This window comes from Branchiostoma lanceolatum, chromosome 11 (genome assembly GCF_035083965.1).
Source record: "Branchiostoma lanceolatum isolate klBraLanc5 chromosome 11, klBraLanc5.hap2, whole genome shotgun sequence".
Classification (NCBI taxonomy): domain Eukaryota; kingdom Metazoa; phylum Chordata; class Leptocardii; order Amphioxiformes; family Branchiostomatidae; genus Branchiostoma; species Branchiostoma lanceolatum.
In genome coordinates, this window is record NC_089732.1 from 3,717,441 (window position 1) to 3,745,351 (window position 27,911).

The 27,911-nt window shown below is 43.9% G+C and overlaps 2 protein-coding genes across 2 annotated transcripts; both read left to right on the forward strand.

Moving 5' to 3' along the window:
• The first annotated feature begins 897 nt into the window (after window positions 1–897).
• LOC136445129 (uncharacterized) lies at window positions 898–4,070 on the forward strand. The gene is made up of 5 exons (XM_066442990.1): window positions 898–903; window positions 1,066–1,341; window positions 1,559–1,683; window positions 2,183–2,351; window positions 3,903–4,070. Exons 1-5 carry the CDS (start codon window positions 898–900, stop codon window positions 4,068–4,070), a joined length of 744 nt encoding a protein of 247 aa, XP_066299087.1.
• Window positions 4,071–4,341: 271 nt separating this feature from the next.
• LOC136445130 (uncharacterized) lies at window positions 4,342–26,458 on the forward strand. The gene is made up of 37 exons (XM_066442991.1): window positions 4,342–4,504; window positions 4,903–5,041; window positions 5,435–5,564; window positions 6,058–6,488; window positions 6,873–7,119; window positions 7,404–7,619; window positions 7,810–7,903; window positions 8,124–8,244; window positions 8,525–8,670; window positions 9,208–9,344; window positions 9,683–9,952; window positions 10,264–10,552; window positions 10,998–11,127; window positions 11,414–11,671; window positions 11,999–12,205; window positions 12,744–12,918; window positions 13,354–13,505; window positions 13,767–13,886; window positions 14,259–14,460; window positions 14,675–14,863; window positions 16,456–16,613; window positions 17,322–17,500; window positions 17,875–18,004; window positions 18,367–18,556; window positions 19,083–19,258; window positions 19,602–19,794; window positions 20,249–20,425; window positions 20,837–21,038; window positions 21,191–21,270; window positions 21,436–21,543; window positions 21,814–21,946; window positions 22,295–22,437; window positions 22,846–22,937; window positions 23,422–23,658; window positions 23,948–24,975; window positions 25,313–25,472; window positions 25,747–26,458. Exons 1-37 carry the CDS (start codon window positions 4,353–4,355, stop codon window positions 25,945–25,947), a joined length of 7,392 nt encoding a protein of 2,463 aa, XP_066299088.1. The 5' UTR covers window positions 4,342–4,352; the 3' UTR covers window positions 25,948–26,458.
• Window positions 26,459–27,911: the final 1,453 nt, after the last annotated feature.

A 27,911-nucleotide genomic window follows, 5' to 3' on the forward strand; every position in this document is an offset into this window, starting at 1 on the left:
GAGTGGGAACAGCAGTCGATGCGGACGACGTCGTCCCGTTCCACGAGCTCCCTCACACTCAGCACGCCGCCTGTGCCGAGCTGAACCGGACCCTGCAGCACGGCGGGACCTACTACAGCACCCTGGTCGCCTTCAACCTCGGACATGCCATGAAGAACGTGTCTGTCTCAAGCGATGGAGGTGAGAATCCCTTTCTTCGCGTGAGAGTTTGCCAAGGGTTGTTGGATCTACCTGTTCGACATCTTGGAGTTGTTCAGAGTATGTACAATGGCAACATATGATGAACAATAGCAATAACATCAATGCACACCAGCAACCACTGAACAATGACGGGGGACGATATATACTTCCCGATACTTTTGACCAGTTACTGGGGTCACGTCTTCATAAGGTCTCGTGTCGGTAAGGTCACGCGTCCATAATGATTGGTCACTAGCCCTGATGAAGACTGTACAGCATAAGACTTAAAAAGACGTCTTTGTAGTGTTATAACAAAATAGTTAGTGGTTTACTTCAATAACAGCTTTTGTTGTTTCCAGTACTGTACGACGCCACCCCACCAGAGGAGGGCTGGGTGAAGGACGGCCTGGACCCTGACAATGACGTCACGTACTCGTCTGAGACGGCGAGCGTCAGCGCGCTCTGGAGAGACTTCCGGGATCCGGAGTCCGACATCGCTGACTACGAAGTTACCGTGTGGAGGAAACATTCCAGCAATGGCAAGTATAATCTAATTTTATTTTCATCTACCAAAAGACAAAAAGCAGTGTAAACAACAATGTGCCACCTCAGCATCTTCTGATAATAGGCAATGTTGATGAAAAAATGTGTTTTGCTCAGTCACTGACAAAAATAGAGGACGGTATCTGAAACGTATGACCAATGAACCTCCTTGGAATGACCGTTTGTATAGCGTATCCAGCTGCTTCAGTAACTTTTGTGTTGTATATCTTTTTTTATTATCTGGATGTCTAACCTTTATCGACGTAAGCAAAACATACGTTGCTTGTGAAATGGTTCTTTCCACGAATATAAGAATATGCCTTATTGAAATATTTGTCAAAGACATTGTTTCCTTCTATTGTTGCAGGTAACAGCAGTGCTGATACAGCTCCTCACGTCATCCACGAAGCGACCTCTGTCGGGAAGGAAGCGAACAGCATCAACTGGCACCACTTCCACCTGCACGACGGAGACTTCGTGGACGTTGTTGTGAACGCGTCCAACGGAGCCGGCAGCGTTGTGGTGACGGAATCGGACGGGTTCACTCTGGACACTTCCGCTCCGGAGATGCGCTTCATTGGAGACGGGAGCCAGCCAGGGACGGACCTTCAATACTCGGTAAAATAAGGACTGATACTCTAGGATATTTTCTTTAGAGAGGAAATGTATCTGAAAGAGCTTCTGAATCAATATTCAATTACACATCAGCAAGTATTTAAAAAGTTTGATTTTGCATGCAGTGAATGGAGTACGATAGCAGTGGTTCGCGAAGGGTACAGCATCTCCCTATGAAACATTAAGATGATATACAAGCCAAAACAATTCATTTCCACAGCCGAGCACCACAGATCTGTCCGTGAATTGGGAGTTCGAAGATGTCGAGTCCGGAATCGACCACTACAAACTGGCGGTGTTCCAGCACCACGGAGGGAGCCGTCTGCAGATCTACCCAGTACAGAAGTTAGTAATCATCTGTTGCACTCCTTTGTTTAAGCTGCCAATATCACTTTGTTACCTTAGTTACTGCCCGGCTTATGTTTTAGAAGCCATTGTCTTGCATCTTAGTTGCCTGATGAACAGCACGACCCAAGAAGCCGTGTGTGATCTTTTATGATACTTCGAAGGTATACAGGTCTTGACCAAATGGGAAATGGTTAAAGATTACTCTCCTACGAACCTCCTCTGAAACTATAGTGTGCTTCTTGTCAATATGTAAACAAATGCTGACCAAACAATCAATGTGTTAAGTGATAACTGTATCCAGAATAACAGAAGACCATAAGGTATTTAAGGCAAGTCTATGGTTGACGAAATCGCATTGCAGTAGCCAAAAAACGAATTCCCTAGGTATGCGTTCGTGGAAATCCTAGAATATTTGCAAATCAATCGCAGTACAATACTTACAGTTCCGCCCCTGTGGCGTCACCAAAATACGTTTATCGTATTCTTTGTTGAAAAGGAATGAGTGGTTGACTGTTGAGGGCAGTGCAGCGGGTTGGACCAACAGCGAACCGTTGACCCTTGTACCCGGCGCGCGGTACAGTGTGCGGGTGTCCGCTGTCAACGAGGCGGGACTGACAACTACACACGACACGGATGGCGTCATCATAGACCCTACTCCGCCATCGGTTGGTCCACTTCCTCTTACGTTACTACTTCAGTATGGATGCAGCTGATAAACCATTAACGTTACTTCTATTGACTAGTTAAACACTAAAACAGTACACATTTGAAGTTTAGTTTTTGGTCAAGGATTACCCGACTCTTCCAAGCAGATACATTTTAAGGCTCCTTTTGCTTGAGTTATACTTGCCGTACAAGCTGGTGTGTTACGCTGAATGGCGATTATACCGGGTACACAGATACAGATACAGAAGCTGGTGTGTTACGCCGAATGGCGGTTATACCGGCTGTACGGATACAGGTGTCAGAGGCTTTGGAATGTAGTACATCGGTTAAGAGTTGGCTCCGACAGGGCAGGTTTATGACCAACATCTTAGCAGTACTTTCCGTCACTTTTAAGACACTTTCTATACTGTCTTAGAACTTTAAAAAAAGATGGAAAAAGCGGAAGTTCTGCTGCAGTACCAAGGTCACATACCAGGGAGCCCAAAATCAACATTGACCTTTGTCTACCCTATAGGGCGTATTCACGTGACGTCATCACCCCTGCCCTCCGTGGGCGGCCATGTTGGTGCTCACCCTGCAGTGAAGTTTCTCGGTGTCCGACGCTCTCTAAATTTCCAAGGAATGCGAAGTCGTCTGATCGCTGTTTTATTATATGCAAAGAGTCTCCAGCCTCACATCCTTTTCGCTACAAAAATCCAATTTCACCTACTGAAAATGACCCATTATCGACGAGCGAGGTTCCCCAGCAGCAAACCGGCGGCCGCTAAACTGTTTACAGAGTACGCATAAAATCAGTTCACAGCATACAAGTGTTCCAAGGCCTGTAGCCACGTAGTACAGTGTCTTGAGTGTCGTGAGAAATTTTGTTGACAGGGAGTACGTTATGATGAAAGTTCGACGTTGAAAGACCCCCAGTCAGTTATGAATGAACGTATCTCAAGCAGCGACTACACGGTGCCGCGACTGTGTTACACAACGGGCCTGTAACTTGCTTTTCGACCAGATACAAAAGGTTTCCATACACACACGTTGATTCTCAAACTTCAACTATTTAGATCCGCTGTTCGTATGTCAGAAATCCACTTTTGTTTCAGTCGTTTAATCCCTTCGTAATCGTATGTTCCCGCACGTAACACGAGCAACGCAAAACCAATCTTACTGTTACCCGACCGGTGTGTGCTTTATCAGTCTCAATCGAACATCTGACCACGAGGCAAAACACCATGATTATGAGACAAAACGTTTTGAAGGGAAATTGTGAATGTCGTAAAAAACATCTGCCATTTATACAGAGAGTTCCATAGGGCTCCACTATCAAGTGAGCACCAACATGGCGGCCAGTGCTCGTTGCTAGGGGGAGGGTCACGTGACTGAATACGCCCTATACCTATCCACATACCAAATATTATCGTAATCCATCCAGAGGTTCTTAAGTTATGCTGACTACAATAGTCCGGAAACACAAACACACAGACAGACACATACACAGACAAGCTAAAAAAATTCTCATTTTTCATGGAGATGATAACTAAATTCCTACCCACCTGTAGAACCTGCACGTTGCCGTTGATGTGATGCCCGGTGAGCTGGAGGAGCTGCATGACGGGTACGTTCTACACACGGACCTGTCCGCCATCTTGGTGTCATGGCGGGCCACTGACGGAGAGAGCAAGGTCACGGCGTATTGGGCCGCTCTGGGGACGTCACCAGGTGAGTAGCATGGGAGGGGGGCATCTGTAAAACAAAAATAGTGCCTTGACATTAGATATCTTGCTTGAGGTTTTCCATAATTTCATCAGGTGCGACGTAGTTTGCGTACTTCGGCAGAGATGTACACTTTAATTGTACTTTGTTCGGGGCTGTCTTCTTTTAGTAGCAATTTTTATCACCATACAGATTATCATACGGAAAATTCCTGTTGTCTGTTATAAGAATCATAGTTACATTGTTCCATGAATTACCTTAATGTTTTCTGGTTGTTTACAGGTAGCACTGACGTAATGCCGTTCAAAAACATGGGATCTGATAGAAGCGCCTACATCAACAATCTGCAGCTGCAACTCTACGACGAGGCCACGGGGTCACCTGTATACTATGTCACAGTAAAGGCCCAAAATGGAGCAGGCGCATTTTCAACGGAAGTTGTTTCCAGGTAACCTCATCGACTTGCTTTAGATCTTTTATCGTCTTAATTCCGGGATACGTACAACAAGCTGCCAGAAGCTAGCTCCAATCAGAATATTAAAATTCGATGAACAGCTTCCTATAGCAAGATTAGAATTTAACAACTTCAGTTTGAAGCAGGTATGCTCCCTTATTTTTGCTTAAATCATGAATTATATATATAATACATGGGGCCAGACTTTATATTAGTACCGAATAGTACCAACTACCACATGGAAATGGCTTATCATTATGTACTAGTATTGCGTTTGTATATCTTGTCAATCTTTCCATTTTCTAGGCTTCCAGAATGAGTATCAATTATGCTAATTGTCAATGAAGATCCACACAAGCAAATAAAGAAACTCTATGTCATGTCTGTGCCAGCCCCATTAAGGTAGTCCCCGGTGACAAGGCGGGAGTGGTTGTGGACGGCCCACGGATGATGATCAGTGAAGCTGATGACGTGGCAACTGTAGATGTGGACTACCAACTACACACGGGGACGGTCACTGTGCGCTTCAGGGTAAGAAGAATGGGCGTTTTTAATGATCATTTGGTAGTTAGTGGTATCAGTCTTATATTACTACCCTGGATTTTCTTAATGAACATTCACTTGGACTGGCAAACAAAGAAAGTAGTCCCTGATGATCATGGAGAGGCCTCTTCTGCAAACCAGCTTCATCATAGTCAAACCTATCGAATCACTATAATAGACAAGTCGACACTATATAGGCACAATTCGTAGTGATTTGGTCAAGAGGGAAATAACATAAGGCCAGGGACCACGAAAAAGTAGCCACAATAAACAGGTGGTCCTCATCTATATATCAGGCTCAACGAAGGCCATGACACTCTTGCTTCGGATTCCTTTTTGCTAACCAAACAAGTCACATTGTATATTTGCATTCCTAAACAGGGATTCGAGAGTGCGAGGCATGGCATTGTGCACTTCGAGTGGGCGGTCGGTACTGTGGCGCTTTGGGATGACGTCCAGCCCTACTCATCGGCAGGGATCGTGCTGTATAATCATAACGCTAACATGGAAGGTGAGAGACGCCACGGCAACCATGAAATCCAATGACAAACCTTTAAACTATAACGAGCTAGCTGTCTTGTTGATTATTGCTTCTCTACTTTATAGGATACAACGTTGTGAGATTAAAAATAAGGGCGTTTTCAGTGTATAACTCACAGGAAAGAGGGGACTCCGAGACAGAGTCTTTGTCAAGTTTAAGTAAACTAGTTTAACTTTTTGACAGCTAAACCTGCCCAAAACCAATCAAATCTGGTCTTTGTGGACAGGTGGTCACTATAGACAGGATTTTTATTGCTTGTGCCATTGGGGAAATGGTATAACAAAACTGAGTGTTCCCAATGGCCAGGTGATCCGTATGGAGAGGTGGTCACTTGTACAGGTTTAACTGTATCTTCGTATTTTTCTTGTGTTCATGTTCACTACGAGCCGAGGAAAAATAGCTCGTTGACCTTAGTGCAAATGCCTTGTATAAACTGAATTATGAAATACTCAATCCTCCACAGAAATCGGAGGAGAAGGCCACGCACAAGCCCTGCTGCCCCTCCGTCCAGGCCAACTCTACTACACAACCGTGCGGGCGATCACCGGCACTGGGAACATCCTAGAGTCCGCGTCAGACGGCTTCACTGTCGACGTCACACCTCCACAGGTCGACTTCCTCGGCTTCGGCGTCACGTCTGACGATGAAGAGTACGCCTCCGGGTCTGACGTGTCCCGCTATCAGCTATCAGCCGACTCCATCACAGCGGAGTGGGGCTACAGGGAGGAGGAGAGTGACGTGGTGTTCGCTACGTTTGCGTACGGGACGGTTCCCGGCAGCCATGATGTGTACAACCGGACTGTGACGAGCCAGAGGACGTCGGTACCGAACGGTCTCGTGCACCCCTCTTCACAGGGGCGGCCCAACATCCTCAGCCTTACAGCAATAAACTCAGTATGTTATTTATTTTTCTGATTCTAATTGCACGCTGACGAGCCGATTGATCGGTACTATATCACACGTAGGCATGTATTGTAGTTTCACCATAACGACTTCTAAAACAAATGTTGACTGGTATCCTAACGTTTCAATGTGAAAGACGTACTCGTATGGTTTGACTCTGGTCAAAAGGATTAGCCATAAATTTCAATGAATTCATCCTTTAAATGCTAACAAGACTTTAGATTCATATATATACTGGTAGAGATGAACTTTATATCTTGCATACAACTAGAATGTAGTATTGTAACGTTTTCCATGGGTAAACTGTACATTGTCTTACATCTGCTAACAGACTAATTGGTACGCCCGTTGCTAAAAGCCTCAAACTCATTTCAGGTCGGCCTGCGCACTGTCGCCCTTTCCGCGAGCCTGACCGTGGACTCGACCCCACCGTTAGCTGGTGACGTCATCTGCCCACGTCACCTCCCCGGCACAGACGAGTTCCGCTGCACCTGGCACGGCTTCCGGGACGAGGAGAGCCACATCGACCACTTCCGGTTCGGGGTCGGCACGGAGGAGGGAGACGACTCCGTATTCCCGTTCACGAGAGTGTCAGGACAAGCTGACAGGTTCAAGGCAAAGGGTATGCACGTCTTGAAATTGATTCTACATTAGAATAACAGGGCAAAGATATTTTTGCAAAGGAACACCTACATTTGACACAAGCAAAAGATGAAATCAAAGACGAGGTGACGAGTGTTGATGATGATTGGAATATGAATTTTTTTATGAGTTCAAACCTAGGTTTACATTACAGACACTTACTAAAGATACATAGTGATCCTAATGCCAGATATGTATATTTGCCACAACCAAACTCATAAGGCAACTCACGAACGAAATTAAAATTCTCATCTTATTTTCTAGGATTTGCTGGACAGTCTCTGCGGCACCAGGAAAGCTACTTTGCCACAGTGATCGCCTACAACGCAGTAGGTGGGAAAACATCAGCCTATTCAGCGGCAATCGTCATTGACGACACCCCGCCCGTTCCCGGGACAGTGGTAGAACTGGACAGTATCTACCATGCTGACTTAGAGGGAGACGACTCAGATGGAAGAGGAAAGTGTGACAACCAAGAAGGTAAGATAGCACCAGATATGTTTTAAAAATCTGTTGATACCATTAGCCGTAAAGTACAGACCAATAAGACATGAACAGTCTTGAACATGACTATGCATTAACAGCTACAACAGGGGTGATACTTTCACTGAAATTAGTGACGCAATGCCGCCCAAAGACATAACAATAATGCCATTCTTTAACATTTTAGATTGCCAGGAAATGGATGCCGTGTGCCAAGCTTCTGTCACTCAAGTTGCTGTTGCTTGGCAACCATTCATGGACCCAGAGACACCGATCACCAGGTATATATCAATTGTAGTAACACAAACAACTTCAAAATCTTAGACCACATGTACAGACCTTATGGTACAAGCAATGATGGAAATAGGTCAAAGACTATAAATATGATTTCATGTTAAGATGCCATCGACGATAAAAGCATGATACTGAACAAGACCCAGTAGACTGTACAGCTACATTGGAAGGCCTGTATCAGTTCAAACTATCACGGTTACGTTTCAGGTACGAAGTCGCGGTCGGTACTGTGCCGGGTGGAGCAGACCTCCACAGCTTCCACCAAGTTCCCGATCCTGACGCTCGCTTCTTTGTTGTCAAGAACTTGGACCTATCTGACATCAGACAGGTAACTTCTTCAATTCTTGTAAGACCCTCTTAAGACTCTACAGGCATTACAAGCGTTAACAGAGTGTCCACATAAATGCCTCAACATGTACGTATCAAAGCTCTTTTTCCCATGATAATCTAGCCACGACGATGCTCTAATGCCTATGGATTGCTATGTCCACTGTTATGAAACTAATGTTGCTGGTAGTCATTCGATGACTGTCAATGGCCGATATAAATGATCTTTGTCCCACCATAGCAGTAAAGGTAAATGTATCTTTCACATTTCACCACTGCAGGTGTTTGTGACAGTTAGAGGACACAACGCCGCGGGCCTGTCCAGTGTTGCCGTGTCTAACGGCGTCTACATCAGTAAGATCAGTGCCGGGTTACCTCCCCTCACGCCGCTTATTGTGAACGATGGAGACTCCAATCGAGGCGACATGTAAGATTTCTTTTATGTATGGCATGATAGCTTGTCTATTTGTATATTGATGGCTGCACAATATACTTGAATAATTATGTAAACGGTCATTTGTTACTTGAATGTCTAGCAGAACAACGGACTGACTAAACATTATGGCATGTTCAATTTTGTAACTGTACAGATGAAATAAGCTTCGGGTAACATATTATGTCAATAATACTAAGAGGAACACCAGACAATTTCAACTACAGTATCTCATTGTGTGACGTATCTAACAATCTGTAACCATCATTATTTTGCAGCCAGTTAAAAATGTCCATAAAACATATCGTTGATAACAGATCACACCTGTTTTAGGAAGCAGAGACTTCCAGAGAATTGATTCTCATCTTAAAGACAAAGATAGTGAACTTCGTTAGCTGATGATTGACTTGACTTGACTGATGATAATTGTATGTTTTCGTGAACAGAGACTTTCACAGATATCTCATGTTCAAGAGGGATACGGATAAGGAACTTTCTTAACTGATGATTCCTGCCTGTTTCTGTAAACAGAGACTTCCAGAGCCATAACGATGAGATCAGCGCGCACTGGGACTTCAGCGGCGACCCCTGCCCTTCCGTGCGGACGGAGTGGTCAGTGGTCAGGCTGGACGGGCTGGAGATCTGGCCGCTCACCGAGCTGTCTCCAGGTAACTTTTAAGCATCAAAACATTCACAAGGAATTCGCACACGTCATTATCGCGTTAGCATTACGCCGTAGCTACGCGACTATAAACCTGCGTATAGGCACATTGGCATGAAAAGAAAGATTCAATCATGGAGCTTCACATCAGCTTGACCTCTTATTCTTGTCATGTTGTTACGTTTTTTTTCCGCCTGCCTGTTGCTATCTTTGGTTGTTAACAACGTTTGTTAGAAGACCTACTTCCCTCAGTTGCATTCAGTCTGTACTATATATACTATAGTATAGCGCTAGCGGATTGAAAGGGAGGCAAAGAAAGCCATGCTTTTCTCAATCTACATTTAGGTGCAGACACTGCCACCTCGGACGAGTTTGACCTCCATGACGGTGAAACGTACTACACGGTTGTCAGGGCAACCAACCAGCTGGGCTATAGCTACTCCGTCAGGTCTGATGGCGTCACCGTCAAGCTGGAGCCTCTCGTTCCCGGGGTAGTGAGGGACGGTCCCATCATCGGGTTCGACCTGTCACATCAGCAATCCGTGACGTCACTGTCGGCCAACTGGGACAGCTTCGGGAAGGACTACGGCCTCGAAGACGACGCAGCCATTAATGGTAGATTTTTTGTTTCTTGTCTAACCTTCTCCTGCTGCCTAACTCTGTAACCAATAGGGAATTAGACACCAAACGGCCACTGTCCGTCTGTATACCATATATAAAAGCAAACTGCAGGCAATGTTTTCAAAGATAGCATACTGTGGATTTGATCGGTTCATCTGTAAGCTTATATTTGCTACACCAAAACACATCGTCTAGTATGTTTTATATTATGAGAGGTATCATTCTCAAAATTTGAACAGTTTATCTCTAAAGCGATTTCAAGTTGAAATGTGCGATTCTAGCTATTCCTTGTTCTTCAATTTAAGGTGAGATGGTTGAGAATAGAGAGCACCAAATCATAGACCACTATGAAGTGGCAGTGGGGACAGACCGACGCTACCCGAGCACCCGCACCAACATCCGCCCATTCATCAATGTCGGGCAGAACAAGACCGTTACTTTTGAATACCTTCAGCTCATCCCCAGAACCGGTATTTACTACGTCACGGTCAGGGCTGTCAGCCTTGCGTCATCCACGACGGAAGTAACGTCAAACGGCATCCGGGTTGGATTCGGTGGTGATATCATATCTCATGGTGAAGTACAAGTACCAAGGTACGCGACAACTTTGCTGTTGTTTGTTTATTCCATTTTAAGATCTAGTTTAACTGTGTAATGAGTTCCACCTGAATTGTACTAGCCTTTATTCAAGTCCCATCATTGCTAACCCATAAGACTATTTATATGTCGCCTTTGTTCTACACTGAGTCTCGCTTCCTGCCAACCCCTGCCATAAAAAAAATGGCACGAGAAGAATACGTGACATGACAGACGTTGCATGTGTCAAAGGTGCTGATGTCAATATGCCAGTACTTGCCCTGTACCTTGCATAACTGCAGTATGCCTTTCCTTACTCATAGATACATGTACGTTGCCAGGTAAGCAACAAGGCGACAGTGACCTCACTTGTGAAAACCTTAGTGTTGTCCACACGAAATGAAAACTCTCATCCTCCTATTTTCTGTCTATTTACATCTGAAATATTTTGCCACTTTCACAGGTACATCTCTTCCGACGCGAACATCACGGTGGCCTGGAGCGATTTTGAGTTCACCATGCCGATCCTCCTTTACCAGTGGGGCATCACAACCAACCGCACCAAACTGGAGGAGATGGACTGTCTAGACCTGGTAAAACATTACTGATCAATCGATCACTTTCTAATTTTCTCTGTGTGTGTTTTTTTTTATATTCGACATTGCATTATAGAATGTTTGCGCTCACAATGTCGTCGGACTGGCACGTCATACTGGGTGATTAAAAATGTGAGCTGCCAGGTAAATTTGTATTTTCCATATTCGGGCTAACCGACCAGGCTGTTGTGACGTCACTTGTAAAACCTTATTGTTGATACACGCAACAAAATTTCTCATCCCGATCTTTTCTATCTACATTTAAAATGTTGCCACCTTTCAGCAAAACTTTGACGAAGAGGGGTATGCCGTGGTCAGCGAAGAGCACGCCCACCTGTTTGACGTCTACCCTCTGACGAAAGTGGGCAGGAACACCATGGTTCAGCACGGAGACCTGGATCTACAGCATGGCTACACGTATCACGTCGTTGTCGTGGCAACGGACGAGGCTGCGCAATGCGCCATGGCTCTAGCTGACGTCACCATTGATACCAGTCCTCCAGAAGAAGGACATGTGTTTGTGGGATCGCCGGGAGATATGGTGAATAGGCAGACCAATAGATGCTAACGAATACCTTTAGGACTGTCTATGTGCAGTAGATTCGGTGCAGCTTTAGCGTCTTATGTTGTGTTGCTGTGTGGCAAGAGGTTCTCAACTAAGAAGATAAAGATATCACTTCTGATCTATGCCAGTGCATACTAAACTTGCCCAAAGGCATTACTCGCCACTAAAACGTGTTACGTCAATTGAAAATCAAAAATTATTATCTTACACACGGCTTTTACTAATAATACAAAAAGTCATTCTTACATACTTGGAAGTGTCATTAAAGAATCTAAGATGAATATTTCTATTTGTCTTCGCCAGAACGTCATGTACGCAGCCATGGCTGACCGGGTGGAAGTATTATGGGATGGCTACCATGACAACACAAGCGGCATCGCCCGGTTCGAAGTCGCCCTGCTGTCGGGCGGCGACTGCCAATCACGGGGCGGGGAACGACGTACCGAAGTCGATTTCGTGCCCGTCGCCGGCAACGAATCCTCCTACATGTTTGTCGACATTGATCTGAAGGTAACAATGATTTGTATAACTATATAAGTGTGTGAAATAAGATATCAGTGGATATCTTTTAGCTTTACTTACGAGCCATGTTTTACCACATCTGTGTTGCCATCTCCTTAGCGCCAAAAGGCGTCTGCTGTTAAACCTACTTACTTAGATAAAAGGAATAATAGACCTTGCACTAAAACAACATTTGTAAGGCAATGACAAGTACGTTTTGATGAAAAAGATATTTCCAATATCAATGCGCTAATTTGGACTATTTACTTGTAGTGGTAAATGCTTGTTACTATCTTATGATATTCTATCACATGTTTCAAGAAGAGAGAAGACACGTGTAAACTATAGACTGAGACAAAGCATAGTTTCACTATTACTCTCTTGTATCTAACTTACTGCATTTAGCACCGATGGGGCATGAATATACAATAAACTTCATTGTCATTGTAAAATTCAAATACCTATTGAAAATCAACAATCCTGTGAACATGTGTTGTATTTAATGCATAGACATAGCACTAAGGCTCAACACTTTTCTCCATTGCAGCCTGACACCCCGTACTATGTAACGTTCCGCGCCGTTAACCGGGCAGACCTGGAGACGGAGTCCACCACCCCTCCCATCCTGCTGGACCGCCGGGACCCTGTCTCCGGTGACGTCATGGACGGGGAAGACTTCGAAAACGACGCGACTCACCAGAGCTCCTTGTCGGAAATGAAAGGTAACCACAACTAGCCAGAACGAAACCGTATAACCCTTCCAAAGCGACGAAAATAAGAGGTAACCGGAACTAGCGGGAATACTAGCCACAACTAAACATTATGACATTTATGTTAGTGTTTACTAAGAAAATATTCCATCAGCTCCAGTTGTCAAAGAAACTGTTATAGGGAACCATAAATCCAATTGTTTATCTATCAAGATTTGTCACAATGTCTTAAAAGACACTAATACATACCAATCTTCATAAACATCCATCAATAGCTTGTCAAGTTATCCTGTTATCTAGCCATCAAATACTACACTGAACCAACGTTAAAGTAAGAAAAAAGTAGTCGTTTCTCCCAATGCGATTGGCCAAACCAAAGGTGGCATTGCATGAAATACTGTCTGACAGTGTGTTCGTGATATGCCTGATCATATTCCTGTTTTCCAGGTGTGATTTTGCACCTTCCTAACCCCGTGGGCGACCCTTGCCCCAAGAGGAGCTTTCCTATGGACGAAATGTACGACAGCTGGTCTCCTTTGCAGACGTCAGGACTGTGGGGAGTGTCCGGGAAAAGACGGATTATGTTTGACACTGAGCAGGTATGCAGCTTAACTCAAAGTATTTTAAATATCCAGCTGCAATTTGCTATTGAGGCCTTCAGCCTGATATCATCTAATGTTTTCAACAATATATTGATAGTAGGTGAAAAATAAATGATGTACAGTTAAGTGATCTTTTTATGCCTTCAGTCTGATATCATCTCATGTCTAGATATCAAAATTCTACTAACAGTAGCTGCAAAATAAATGATGATCTCTTCACGCCTTTATGGTGTTTACAATGTTCGTTTCTCTTGCCAGCTATCATTCGACGAAGACGATGGCCTGTCGGTCCGCCTGACACGTGATATAGAGTACGAGCGGATGATGTCAGGGGCCTACTCTACAGAGGTGGACGGCAGCAGAACGGGACAGTACGAGGTGAGAAAACACTCCGATGCGATGAAATTATTTCTGATCAATACATTGCATCATTGAAATGCTGTTCATGTACGTGGGACAGTAAGTTATCCTTGCGTCATTAGGGTAGCTGACTTTTATCAATAAGGTGACTTTTCCTTAACCTATGCCCCTCACTAATTTGGATAGCGACTTAGTTTTAATCTAGCTTCGTATCTGGAATCTATGATGTAATATTTTGAAGGTGCTTACTTTCCTTACTGTTTGAGGACTTAAAACCTTTATTAGTTTTCTTGAATTCCAAAACGGTCAGATGATTCTAGTTAATTAAAACAATCCATTCATAATTAGTCATAGTTACTAATGAAATGATCCAATCCGTGACCTTTCCAGATGGACATCATTGCTGCCAGTGGCGACCTGCAGGCTGTCACCAGTGTTGTGTTTTGGGACGGACCAGGTGGCGTGGTCGGAGATCGCAACGGGATGAGCCTTGAACATGAAGACGCTCTTTTCCCCAATAGCAATGAGAACTGCAGTTGTTGCTATGACAGTGCGGAAGACACTGGTAACGTTACAGTGACTAATGGAACAAGTAAGTATCCAGTAAAGACAATATTGTCCACTTGGAGATCATACTATCGTTCGTACTGAGGCTATGATGTGAAGAGTTCTTGTATGCTTCTGGCCATGGTCATTTCGATTCTGGTGATACACACGATTGTTATGTTTGCATTGACATATATAGATAAACCATGTTGCTTAAGTTTTCACCAACCATTTTCTAAAGAAAAGCTCCGTGTTTTTAGGCGATTGCAACTGTACCTGTACTAGCCCTACAAGTGCACCGCAAACATCAACTGAAGAGCCGGCGAGTACGACTGAATCCTCACCAGAATGGACCATTGAGAAAGACGATTCGGAAGGAGAAACACCCGGGACGGAACCCAACACAAATGGCTCTCCATATGCTTCTTGTGGACTGCAGATTCATCCAGGTAACGTTCAACATTTTGAATTCTTTCCGAGATGTTGCATAAGATGAAGACGTCAACGAATTAGATTCACATGTTTTTTTTCACAATTCTCCTCTAATATCCAGTTACCAAGGCCGATATATTATATAAAGGAAAGCTGATGCATTAGGAAGCAGATACCTAAACTATGCTTTCTCATACTATTTAATAGAACCAATACGTAGTCTTATGAACATTTCAAGCTTATGTCTTACTTGTTTTGTCGGGATAGAAAAAAGTTGACCTCGATCGGCCTTGATAGACTCAGCTTTCACCAGTTGCTTTAATATGAAAATAAACCCTCTATCGTGATTGGTTGCTTGAAATAGGCAATTTTAAACAGAATTCATGTCATACGCCAAAAAGCAATTACTCAAACAACTGGATATGATTTTGGAAACGGTCAGACGTTTCAAGTAGCATCCACCACTTTTCGTCAGTGACTGTGAGCAAGATCAGTTGAACAGCAGGTTTATAACCACGAACTATGAATTGATATGTAAATAAGGAGAAGACAAATTTTTAGATAGTCCAATAGAAAGCGAATTAGACAACTCAAGACAAGGTTGAAGTAAAAGGGGACAATAGCTCCTATTGTTTTAATATAGGAGCTAATGCTGGTTTGCCCCCAAGGCTATGTCCCAAGTGCCAGACAGTTCCACCCTTAGCCCTCCTTTCCTGTTGAGGGTTGGATTGTATATCCTCTCATATATTGCCTCCCTTACTCCACGTTCGAACCAGCGGGGTTCGCGGTCAAGGATATCAGTGGATTCGAGATTGAACGAGTGCCCCTGGTTGTGTTTTAGGTGGTGGAAAATGGCCGAGGAGTAGCGGTTAGCGCAATGTTCTTTGTACCTTTCATTAAGTGATCGGCTGGTCTCTCCGATATAAGTGTTGTGGCAGTTGGGTTCTTCACATTTGAGTCTGTAGATGACATCGGCCTTGCTGCCTTTGCGGGGTCGGTCTTTAGGATGTACCAGTCTTTGTCTAAGAGTTGATTGAGGTTTGAAGTTGGTGGCAATGTTGAAGTTTTGGAAGATCCGTCGGAGTTTTTCAGACACTCCTTGTACATATGGAATAGTGATGTTGGCCTTGTTTCTGTTGGTCAACGGTGTACACTTAGCCGTTTTCTTGGACTGGTCAGAGAGGCAATATATGAGAGGATATACAATCCAACCCTCAACAGGAAAGGAGGGCTAAGGGTGGAACTGTCTGGCACTTGGGACATAGCCTTGGGGGCAAACCAGCATTAGCTCCTATATTAAAACAATAGGAGCTATTGTCCCCTTTTACTTCAACCTTGTCTTGAGTTGTCTAATTCGCTTTCTATTGGACTATCTAAAAATTTGTCTTCTCCTTATTTACATATCAATTCATAGTTCGTGGTTATAAACCTGCTGTTCAACTGATCTTGCTCACAGTCACTGACGAAAAGTAGTGGATGCTACTTGAAACGTCTGACCGTTTCCAAAATCATATCCAGTTGTTTGAGTAATGCTTTTTGGCGTATCTTATTACCTGGATGTCTAATCTTCATCGACGAATTCATGTCATGTTTGTCTATCGTTTTTCAGAAACTGCACACAGTCCCAGCTATATCGGGCTGTGGTGTCGCTTTGCGAACGGGACAGAAGCAGAACAAGGAGAAACCGTGAAGCTGGACTTCGACCCGTCAACTGCCTGGCACAAGTACACCTTACAGTTCATGGAGGAAAAGATCTTCGCAACAAAGGTTGGTCAACAGCTTGTAAGAGTACGTAAACAAAACGAACACATACAAACACAAACACACGTTTAAATCTCCCCGGTCTAGTATGAATTAGCTATTACTCCAATGTGCAATCTGTATCTGTATTTTCTTCCTTTTAGATTTTATAGTGGTATAGAATGTTAATGTATATTGATTCACGGTAAGAGTTGTAGGATTGTATATGTGTATGTTTTATTTTCAACTAATGCAACTGTATTTTATCATGTACTTTCGCAGCAAGGCTGGCCCCTTGTAATAGCAATAGCTAGTCGGGCAGCCCTGGCTGCTGTACATTGTACGCAGCCGAACAAATAAATAAAAAAAACACACACACAAACAAACACACTCCATATTCGTCGAATCCATGGTGGTCTCCGCTGTTTGGAGACAGAAGAGAAAGTATCTGTCACACACTCACTCATGACCCATGACCTCAGTGGTCGTAGGGGCGCCAAGACAGCCAGCCGCAGTGATCCATGCCCATGCTATCTGTAACGTAGTGTAAGATTACGAATTAGGTATTATACAGTAAAGCGCTTCGTCAGAGGTTCACAATTACACACCTTGTCTGCTAATAATCAATCATCAACTCTGAGTCTCCATTAGCACAATAAAAGTCATGTAATCGGGACTTATGTATCATTGTCAGAAACCTTGACTAATGGATATTTATCTTCTATATATCCCCAGGTGGACAGATCCGTACGATTGTACATCGATGGCCAGTTGAAAGCAGTCCTGACCGGAATCCCCGCCCTGAGTCCGGCAACCAAGCTGACTCTCAGCGCCTGGAACAAGCATGACTGGATTCCCGAGTTACTGGACCCGTTTGAACCGCCAACGACGACTGCCTCTTTTCGTTATGTTAGGTACATACCATGACGTTCTTGTTACTTTTACATCTTATAAGTACGTTACAACAAGGTAAAGCTTTTTTATTGACACCTTTCCTTGTCATAATACGCCAGGGTTCAGTAAACAGAGCTTGGTAACCAGAGGGGGATCAGCAGAGAAAGGGTCAACAAAAATCATCCAGGAATTCTAGAAATAAGGTTCTTCTTTGGGAACAAAGCAAAGACAGCAGTATAGCATTCTGGTATCCAAACTGATTGTCAATGAGTAACTTTTGTATTGGGCGTTTTGATATCTATCAGACGGAGCATTCCTTCCTCCTCCCTTTCATCCCCAACCCCTTCATTTTACAGAATACTAATCAGAACGCTCTCTGTCACTCTGTTCTCAGTCTGCCACCAGATTCCACCAGCCTGTGCTTACACGGGAATCCGTTCAGGAACGGCGACCACTCTGTTGTGCGGTTCGAGGCCGGCGTTGGCTCGGCTAAACTTCTGGACGACGTTGCACCATTCAGAGAGGTAAACCGTTCGTGATGAACAGCATGTACATTGTATACATGATAGACTACTAGATGGAAAATACTGTAGATCACACCCATGAAAAGGCATGATGTTGTTGAAGATTCTTTAGAAACCAATGTCATGTTAGTGACGATTGGTTCAATTCACCAACATGGCACCGGCATCACATAGATCCGCTTATTCATGGCAACAGCTAGATACATATTGTCAATATCACATCGTCAGAAACATGGCTCAGTTGATTGACATTGATTTGCTGAGCTATGCCATGTTTCTGTGCCATACCTAAAACTAAAGCGAACTTTGTGTTGTTCATTGAGTCGGATTTCTGTAACACCAATCTTGTATCTCCCCACCAGGTCGCGAAGCCGTGTATCCCGTGCTCTGCGCGGTGTGATGTGCTCGGCTGTGATCCTGACTGTGACGAAGACCAGACGTACGTGCATCAGGTCCGACTGACGGGGCTGCACCTGTCACCAGTGTTATCTGTACAGGACTCCAACACTACCGTACAGGCTGTGTACTACCTCACCGTCAGGGCAGTGGCCGGTAAGGCATCGTTCAACCTTATCTACTGTAAAGTTGTGGTATTCATATCTTCATAACACTTATGTCATATATACAAATGTATTAGTGTTTTTTTCATCAATCACTGGCATACATGTAGTTATTGTGGACTAGCTGGACATCAGATATTGAACCGTGTAATTAGTCTCAATACTTAAGAAATAGGAAGCTTAAGTAACGTGATGTAGATGGTCAAGGTTTTTCACGTTAACTAGAGCAATGTCAGTTTAGCAGCTATATTAGTAAAACGGACTGATCATATTCCTGGTAAAAAGAACTGAGTGTAATGACCATTCTTTTAACATATCAAACCTATTCTGTTACTTACGTGACGTTGGCGCATTTCAGCAGCCGCACAGTTGCCATTTAAAAGACCAAATGTATGATACAACAGCGCACATTTGTTTACACATTTCGCTAAGTTAAACGGCAGGAAATTTCTAAAAGAAGAAGAAACAAAAATATTTTAAACAAGTAACTTACCCTGTGATATTTTCGTGATCGCCAGGTTCTGGTAGGGCGGCCATCGCGTCGTCTAACGGGATCTACATCGACGTGACGCCGCCGGTCATAGAGAACCTCTTCCACGTGGACCTGTCCTGGTCGGCGGACGAGCCCACTAGCTACCAGGGGGACAACAGCACCATCGCTGTGTACTGGGAGGCCTATGACACAGAGAGTGAGGTATGATATACCATTTATGCCTTACCATTCCATATCGAACCATACCGTACCTATTATATTATGCCAAGTGATGGAAGAAAGTAATTTGCGTAAGTTTTGCCCAGTACACACTATAAATAAGTACCATCGTCATAATCGCTTACTCTATAATCTAATCTAAGCATTGATAACATACTTAGATTCCACTTAGTCATACAACGAGTTTTGTTTTACGAGATTTTGTTTTAAGGAGCAAACATTCTGGTAAATCTTCTCCTTGGTATTTTTTAAATGGCCATTGTTCTGTCAAACATGGTGGGAATCAATGGAAAGTGTATCTGTGTTGCAACTCTGTCATTTACAGGTAGTGGAGTGCCAATGGGCAATCGGCACAAGCCCTGGAGAAATGGACGTCCAAAACTTCACATCAGTTGGACCAGATCAAAACTTAGTCTACAGTGAAAGGTTAGAGGGAAAACTTAGCAACAGACAGACGTACTACGTCACTGTGAGACTGGTCAACGGTGCTGGTCTGGTCAGCGAGAAAACTACAAGTGGTCAGTAATGGTTTTCAGTTGTGCTAATTTTCTTTTTGCTTGAGTGTTCAAGTTTCAAATACCTAGCTTGTGTCATACCAAGGAGGTTATACGTTGTAGCGAACTGGTTTTGACATTCATGACGTTTATGGGGTACTTTTGCCAACTCGGGTTTTCATTTAAATGTATTCATTGTCTATATATAATACTTTCTTCCTTTCATAAATATTGTACAGATCTGTGTAACTGACATCGATACTACTTACATGTATTAGTGTATATTTGCCTCCATTTTCGTGTTCCTTACTTAACATTGCCATCTTCATTCTCGCGACCTTGCTTCCTCTCTAGCGATCCTGTGTCATCTGCAGCTACTCCCGCGTTTAGCCCATTGCCTCCCACCATGGATGCTCTACATTAAAATAATGATAGAAATATTGAAAGAGCTGAATTGCTTTATATCCGTTTTGCACAGGAGTGACGGTGCTTTTGGATCCACCGGACACCAGCAGCAGCAACACGACCACATCCTGTGAACAGACTGTGGAGAAAAGTTCGACATTGAGAGTCGTGGGTGTGGATCTGTGTGGGGATCAGGAGAAGATTGACATCGCCTGGACCAGGGTGGAGGACGACTCCGTCAACAATTATAGTACGGTTCAATCTTGTACCCTACTTATTTGCTTACTCAATCAAGATCGTTAGAAACTTTTCAAAGTTTCTTCCATAGGCTCTTTTCATCAATGGTGCTGCCTGGCTTCTCTTGTCCACGGGCCTTAAGTTCATGAATAACTTCTAGTACGGACCTCTTTCTAACTTCAATATACCTCTTTACGACCAGGAAGGCTCGGAAGAGGAGTAAATGATAGTATATGTGTATGCCTACTATATCATCTTGACCGCACCATTTTCTTGGTGAATGCCTCCACACGCACACGAAGTCAAGCTAATCTCTTTTTACTTCTTTTGATCTTCTTTGTTTTTCTTTGGAAGCAAATCCACCATGTACATAGCCAGAAATGCTTGTCACAAAGTGTACTTCATACATACAATATTCTTGCAGTGTTCAGTGTAGGGACCTTAGCCGACAACCCTGGTGACGTCATACCCCAGACACAGGTCGGGTATAACGAGTCGGGCTGGGTGCAGGTGCTCGAGGGGGAGCTGTCGTTTGGGAGGTCAAAGGTGAACATTTCGGACCTGCGCAGTAGGGCAGATGGTCCAAGCGTCAAGACACATCATAAATTCCACGTGGAACCTGGCAGGTGAAAGAATGTTTTGTTTGTTTCTTTCTTTCTTTATCCGTTTGTATATTCACTCCTTTCTTTCTTACAATCACAGTTCATTTAAAGTCTTTATAGGGGTTTTGCAGAATGAACCTCAGATTGTATGACATGGTATTTGTGCCCCTTTCCAGGACGTTGTTCACAAGGTTGACTGCTTGCCATGCCGGTCACAAGTGTGCAGACATCACCGTGAAGAAACGAACAATATTGAGTGAGTGCAAATATACTAGTACTTCATAAACATATATTTATACCAAATGTCACCAAGACAGCTTCTTTATGATTTGATATTACCCATCTTCAACTTAATTAAGGGTAAAAGTTTTCAGCTCCAGGGACAGACATGTTTAATAAAGACTTCTCTGTGACACGATAGGGGCCCAGGATAAGCTGCTGACTTTCAGGAATGGCTCCAATGATGACATAGAGTTGGTGCATGGGCACGAGTCCGAGAACACGTCCGTCATCATAGCAAAATTTCAAGGTAACTTCCTTGCATCCCTCTTATGCAGTACCCTTAGTATCTATTATATCAACCCCATCATGAATGCATGTTACATATTTTTAAACAAGACTAAGCCCCATTTTCCTCCTAGACAAAATCAAATCCTAAAATAGGGGCTGGGGGATTTTACATACATGTGTCTCCATTATTATTCCGTAAGGGTTTTAGAAGATTTTGAGAGGCGATAGAAAATCAAGAAATGTTTATGATCGATCTATGCTGAGTCTGGCAATGTATCTTTCCCAGCAGGACAGGGAACTGGAGGTGTTGCAGCTGGTGTTCTCACTGACCATGACGTTTCTATGACGTACACTTCCGGTACGCCTTACATCACCAACCCGGCATTTACCATGCACCAGACGGACAGGTTCCTCAAAAACAGGTACATTGAAATAATAGTACGGCGTTGCTGAAGAATAATGAAGTACAGGCATGCCTGACTGTGTGCGGATGGTGTTCAACAGTTCAGGTTCATGTCTGTTTATATATGTGTGTGGATGCTGCTCAACACCAAGGACAAGTGTGTTAACCTGAGTGTAGATGGTGTTCAGCACCAAGGACAGGTTTTTTAACCTGAGTGTGGATGGTGTTCAGCACCAGAGACAGACATGTTTGACAGTGCGTGGATGGCATTAAGCAGCAGAGGCGGGTTTCGCATCCTGTCATGAACAATTACTGGCCATCAGATCACAATCAATACATAGAATCAATGAATCTATCTATCATGCAGGGTGCGAAAAGGGTACGGTCAATCGTTCTTCCTGGCGTCCATCGGGGGTGACGAGGTCGACGCGCCGTTAACAGTCACCGTAAATTTCAACGATTCGGCACTACTGAGAGATGAGGTGCCAAGAGTCGTGTTTTGGGAGCCAGGTAACTGCTTTCTTGAAGATCAAGAGTAAGATGCATATATATGAGTCCTAATACTTCATTGTGGACTTAAAGCCTGCATATTTTCAAGTATACAAAATGAAATTTTCGATGAAACTTCAGCTGTGGTAAAATACTTTATTTTAGAAAGTTAAATTTCTGAAGAAGTCCTGCTTTGGGAACCAGTTCAAATGTCTAACAAAACAATTTCGTATTGTTTGTCAAATCAGTTCATACAATTAGCGAATCCCCTTTTCATGTTTTACACATGGACACCTCCCTTCCCTTTCTTATTTGTCATATACTTGCAACACATTGTATTCAAGAGATAATTGATTCCACAAATATCCTACTGTTTTGTTCATGTCGCGTATGACTTATGGTAAATTTGCTCCCTACTGTTGCACATAGAGTCTGAAATTTGGAGGGACGTCCACGGCACCTGTACAGACAGTCCTGGAGCGGTGAACTACAACTGGGATGAGGGACATTTTACTGTCAAGGTAATCACTATTTGCCAGTTTGAGCAACTTTTTTACACTCGTGAAATGCCAACAATTAACAAATACATTGCATGCCAGGCTGACGCCAAACACGAATTTGTACATCATATTTCTAGTCATAACCTTAAGCTGTGACAGTTTAGTAACCGATTTGCATTGTACCTACCGTTGCACAGCTCGGCTCGCTTCCCAATGGCCACTTCTTGCCTAGCAGGCTAATGACCAATCATGTATAACGATTATGGATGTTCCATTCAATTATGAGCTTAAACCATCGCCACAATCGTCATCATCATCATCTAAAAATGTCTTTCATACCCGGAACTCTTCTAGCATCACCCCTAGGTTTAAGCTGTTTTAATGATAGGCCTGTTTCTCACTCTCTAAGTTCATCTGCGTCATCCAAAGTATGGGTTTCAGCGATTGGGACAAACAGCCTTATTTTTCAACATCTATATAAACGCAACTTCCTCTCCCCCCTCAGCTTTGCTCCACCACGACAGCACAAGGCCATCGCAGCCGTCGCAGTGAGCAGCGTTACTTCTCGGGCTCGTCACAGTTTGCTGTCGTCATCATCAACGGCACCTTCCAAAATGAACCGCCTGCCCTACTGTCTCCACTGCGCATGTCCATGGGAGAAGATGAGGGAACTCTAACCACTCAGCTGGTCGCCACAGACCCGGAAGATGACGACTTGGTCTTCCGACTGAATGAACAACTGGTAGATGTTATTTTTTCTTGCTTTCCTTGATTCTGTTTCCTTCTGTTTTATCTTGCTTTGTTTTTAGTCTACCTTATTTCATTCTATTCTGTTACAATCGGCTCCTATTTCCTGATGACAATTCTAGTGTGTTAAAGGAGTGTATTGTTGCAAAAATAGTCAACGTAAGATGATATCATCATATCTAACGTATTTTTTAACAACATGGCGCACATAGTACGTATATCAATCGTTCTAATTTGATGTGTGCAAATGTAGCTCAAACAATTTTCCACTAATGCCATTTCAGCAGAACACTGGTGATCTGGTCGAATTAGACGAACAAGGCACGCTGCGGTACAAACCAGCTCTCGACTTCTCGGGCTCCAGAGAAATCCCTATAACAATCTCCGAGTCACGTGTGGACAGCAATCCTCTCCTCTCCACCACCCTGACCATCGTCATAGACGTCGGGGACGAAAACGACACGCCGCAGCCGATTCTAGTCCACATGGGAGAAGAGAAGCTACAGGGAGCCGGAATCCTCCGCCTGACGGTGGAAGAAAACCATCCTGAGAACGTCGACTTTAAGGTGCTGAGGTTCGTGGCAGGATCCTATGACGTCGATGCCTACGATGCGATGACGCTGCACATCAAGGCACCTTCGAACGGCACTATTGCGGTCGGCAAGCACGTGAAGGACATCACGTTCAAGGAACCAAACTGCACGATGTCTGTGGCAGCGAAGATACGAGAGTGGACGGATGTCTTCAACAAGTCCTGGGCCGGCCCTGACATCCCCTACCCGTGTGGTATAATACTCCCGCACCCACCAGATCTCCTGAACTGGGCTGTTGCCGCTGTAACCTACACTCCAGACCAACACTTCTTTGGGGAGGATACAGTGAAAATCTACGCTGAAGATGCGTTCGGCGCGAGGTCCAAGCTCGTCACTGTAGCCATCCACGTTCTTGCAAACCCCTGCCTGAACGGCGGAAGATGTGTTGGACCTGAGAGCGATCCTGATTGCCAACACCAGTCGCGCAGTGATGGTTTCCATGACTACACGTGCAACTGCACAGTGGGCTTCGAGGGAAGGTACTGCGAGATCAACCCTAACGACTGCGTACCCGACCCGTGTCCGAAGAACTACACATGTATCGACCAGGTCAACGGCTATGTCTGCCACTGCGAGCCCGGCTGGCCCTGTAACGGACTGACGCTGGGAGAGATCGTGGGGATCACAGTCGGCTGTCTTGTTGCACTGATCATCCTCATCGTCATCTTCAAGTTGTGGACGAAGAGACGGGGGGAGGCACGTAAAGTCGCTGACAGCCCGTAAGTATACTGTATCTACCTTATCTACACTTGGAAACCCTCAGCACATTGGTGGCTGACAGGACCACGTGGAATATCTACCTTATACGTTGGTCCCTTATGATTAACCATGTTTTATAGGTCGTGGGAGCAATGCATATGCTACAGTGGTATAGCAGCTGTATCTAGTCCTGGAACTCTTTTAGCATTACCCCTTTATACCTGATACTTGGTCCAAGCTGTTCTAATGACAGGCCTGTTTCTAACTCTCTACGCCCATTTGCGTCATCTAAAGTATGGGCTTCAGCGATTGAAGCAGCTTAATTTTCATGCATATCAATATCTCTTTTAACTTCAGGGCAGGGAGTCGGGTTGAACTTCATGGTGGATCACCGGTGCCACCGGGAGCGTTCCTGAACCCTGCCTACGAAACCATGAACGTTACCGATGGAAAGATGAGCTTCAACAAAGTGAAGGAGGTCTGGAAGGAGGTAGAGGAGGTGCAGTTCCGTCAAGTGGTAAGCATGTATTAGGCATTTTCAGTCACGTGAATGTGACGTCATTTAGAGTCAGGAATAATTTTTGGTTAAAGATGTGTTCCAAGTCATTATGAGGAGAATGATCTCTATGTGAGAGCCTACCTGGTTCAACATAGCGCCCTTGATTATATAGCCATTTCCTCTATATTCTTAATGTATTCCACGACTTCGGATAGTCCGTGTACTATACGAAGAGTGAAAAGCCCTTCAAGTTACTCACTTGGCCCTTGCTCTTTGAACCCTTTCGACGCAGGAACTCCAGGAAGCAACACCCAAGAAGATGGAGCGACCACTGCAACTCCCCCCATTGCCTGTGAAGCAACCATTGCCGCTCCCCTCGTTGCCAGTGGAGCGACCTCAGCCGCTCCCCCCAATAGCCAAGCCTCCACCGGATGAAGACTTCGGGTCTTTTTACAGCCTGCCCGGGAGTGTCACTTCTGAGACCGAGTTCTAAAGGACTGTTTGGTCCGTTTGTGAAATGACTCAAGATTTGTGTCAATGATTTGCATATGTTTTCACGTGCCACGTGCATGTGTTCACTTTCCGCTTGCTTGTTATCATCATATAGAATACCAAGTCATATGCTGTTTGAAGATGTTTTTGGCATGTTTTTTTGACGGGTCTGTTATCAATAAACTGAAAGTCATTACTTTTAAGTCGCAGCACTGGCCTCTTAGCTTCACTTATAATAAACATTTGTGAAAACACAATATCTAGCACCTGACGGCTCATACGATGGTTTTTGTTACACTGTACCTGCATATGTAGCACTATACTTCTCATAGTTATGCAAACTCAGCAGTTAGTTGGACGGTAATTAAATGCAAACCTTTGAGGATTTTGATACATTACAATGAACGCAGTTGTAGTTGCAGTTGACGTCCTATTACTGTTGTCACAGTGATGTTTCAGACCGTGTATCCAATTTTGAATAAATCACGCTTGCTTTGGTGTGTCTGCATAGACTTGCATGTGATAGTCTTTTACTTTGAACTTAATATTGCCTTTCTCACTACAATATATGTAGTGTATAAGGAGAAATTCAAACTCTACAACTGGATAAAAATTCGGAAATCTCCGAATTTTTATCCAGTTGTAGAGTTTGAATTTCTCCTTATATATTGTTTACCTGGATGTCTAACCTTCACAAACAAATATATGTAGTGCTAAATGTATTACATTCGAAAGAGTACTAATATAGTGTATACTTAAAACTAGTACTAAGTTAAAAGGGCGTATTACATAAATATAGATATTCAAATTATGTATGAATGTATACATAGTCTTAAATCAACAGTATCATTTTCAGTAAATGTTGGCCTTACACTTGGAAAGACTGACATGATACTTTAATAGTAAATGTAAGAGATCAGTTAAAAAGCCACAATTCATATCACATTGTATCATCTCACAAACTATATATCATACATATATAGACAATACGTGGAAGCCCAGTCAGCGGCATTATCGGTATAGGTCATCACATGTTAACAACAATACATCATCACTATACAAAAAGAATACATAAATGAAACACAAGTTCTGCAGAGATGTCAAGCAGGATTCTAGCGGGGCTTGTTTTCACTTTTAGCAACAGTTGAACTTTTAATCAGGAAGGCTGACACTCACCCATGGAAACGCCTGGGGCGATCAACGTCACAGCCTAGTCGCGTACGTCACTCCCGGTTGGCATTGTGGCAGAGTTTTGCAGCTTGAACTTGGCCTTGCACGTCATCATCGTCATTATCCCAGATGACACCATCATGGGTAAAGTAGGGGGTGAGGTTCCGGGCTAGGGCGGGCAGGCCTCCAGTCTGGCACGGAACGACTCAACGGTGGGAACTGTCGCAACTATGCCAGGCTGGGCATTCCAGGAGTCTTCCAGTGATGAACTGGTGCGAGGGAAAATGAGATAATCTCTAAGCAGATGCTGTGGGTGTCATCCTAAAGTTTTCTGACCGGCCGGTTTTCTGACAGCCCTCCTTGAGAAGAAAGACTACCAGAAAACCCAGCCAGTGGGTCAGAAAACTTCATGATGTTACACCCCAACATCTGCTTGGAGATTACTTGTAACTGTGTGTCGTCTTCGTCACACGTGGCGTACTGCTGATGAAGCACTTCACCATTCAGAAACAAACAGACCTTTCAGAGAGAGGCTGAGCCAGCATATTATGAACGAACAACTAGTTGTAATGATGCTGATGCACATGCACGGCACAATGTAATTTCACGGTATACAGGAGCTCCTTTGTTGTAGTTTATAAAGTCTGTTTTCATTTGGACAAGGAGGTTTTATATAAAATCTCCTTGATTTGGACGAGTCGACTGGACACTTCATAAATACAAACAGTCTTAGTAAACTGCCTACCATACAGGCTAACGATGCACTATAAGTGATATAACTTACTTTAGACCTCG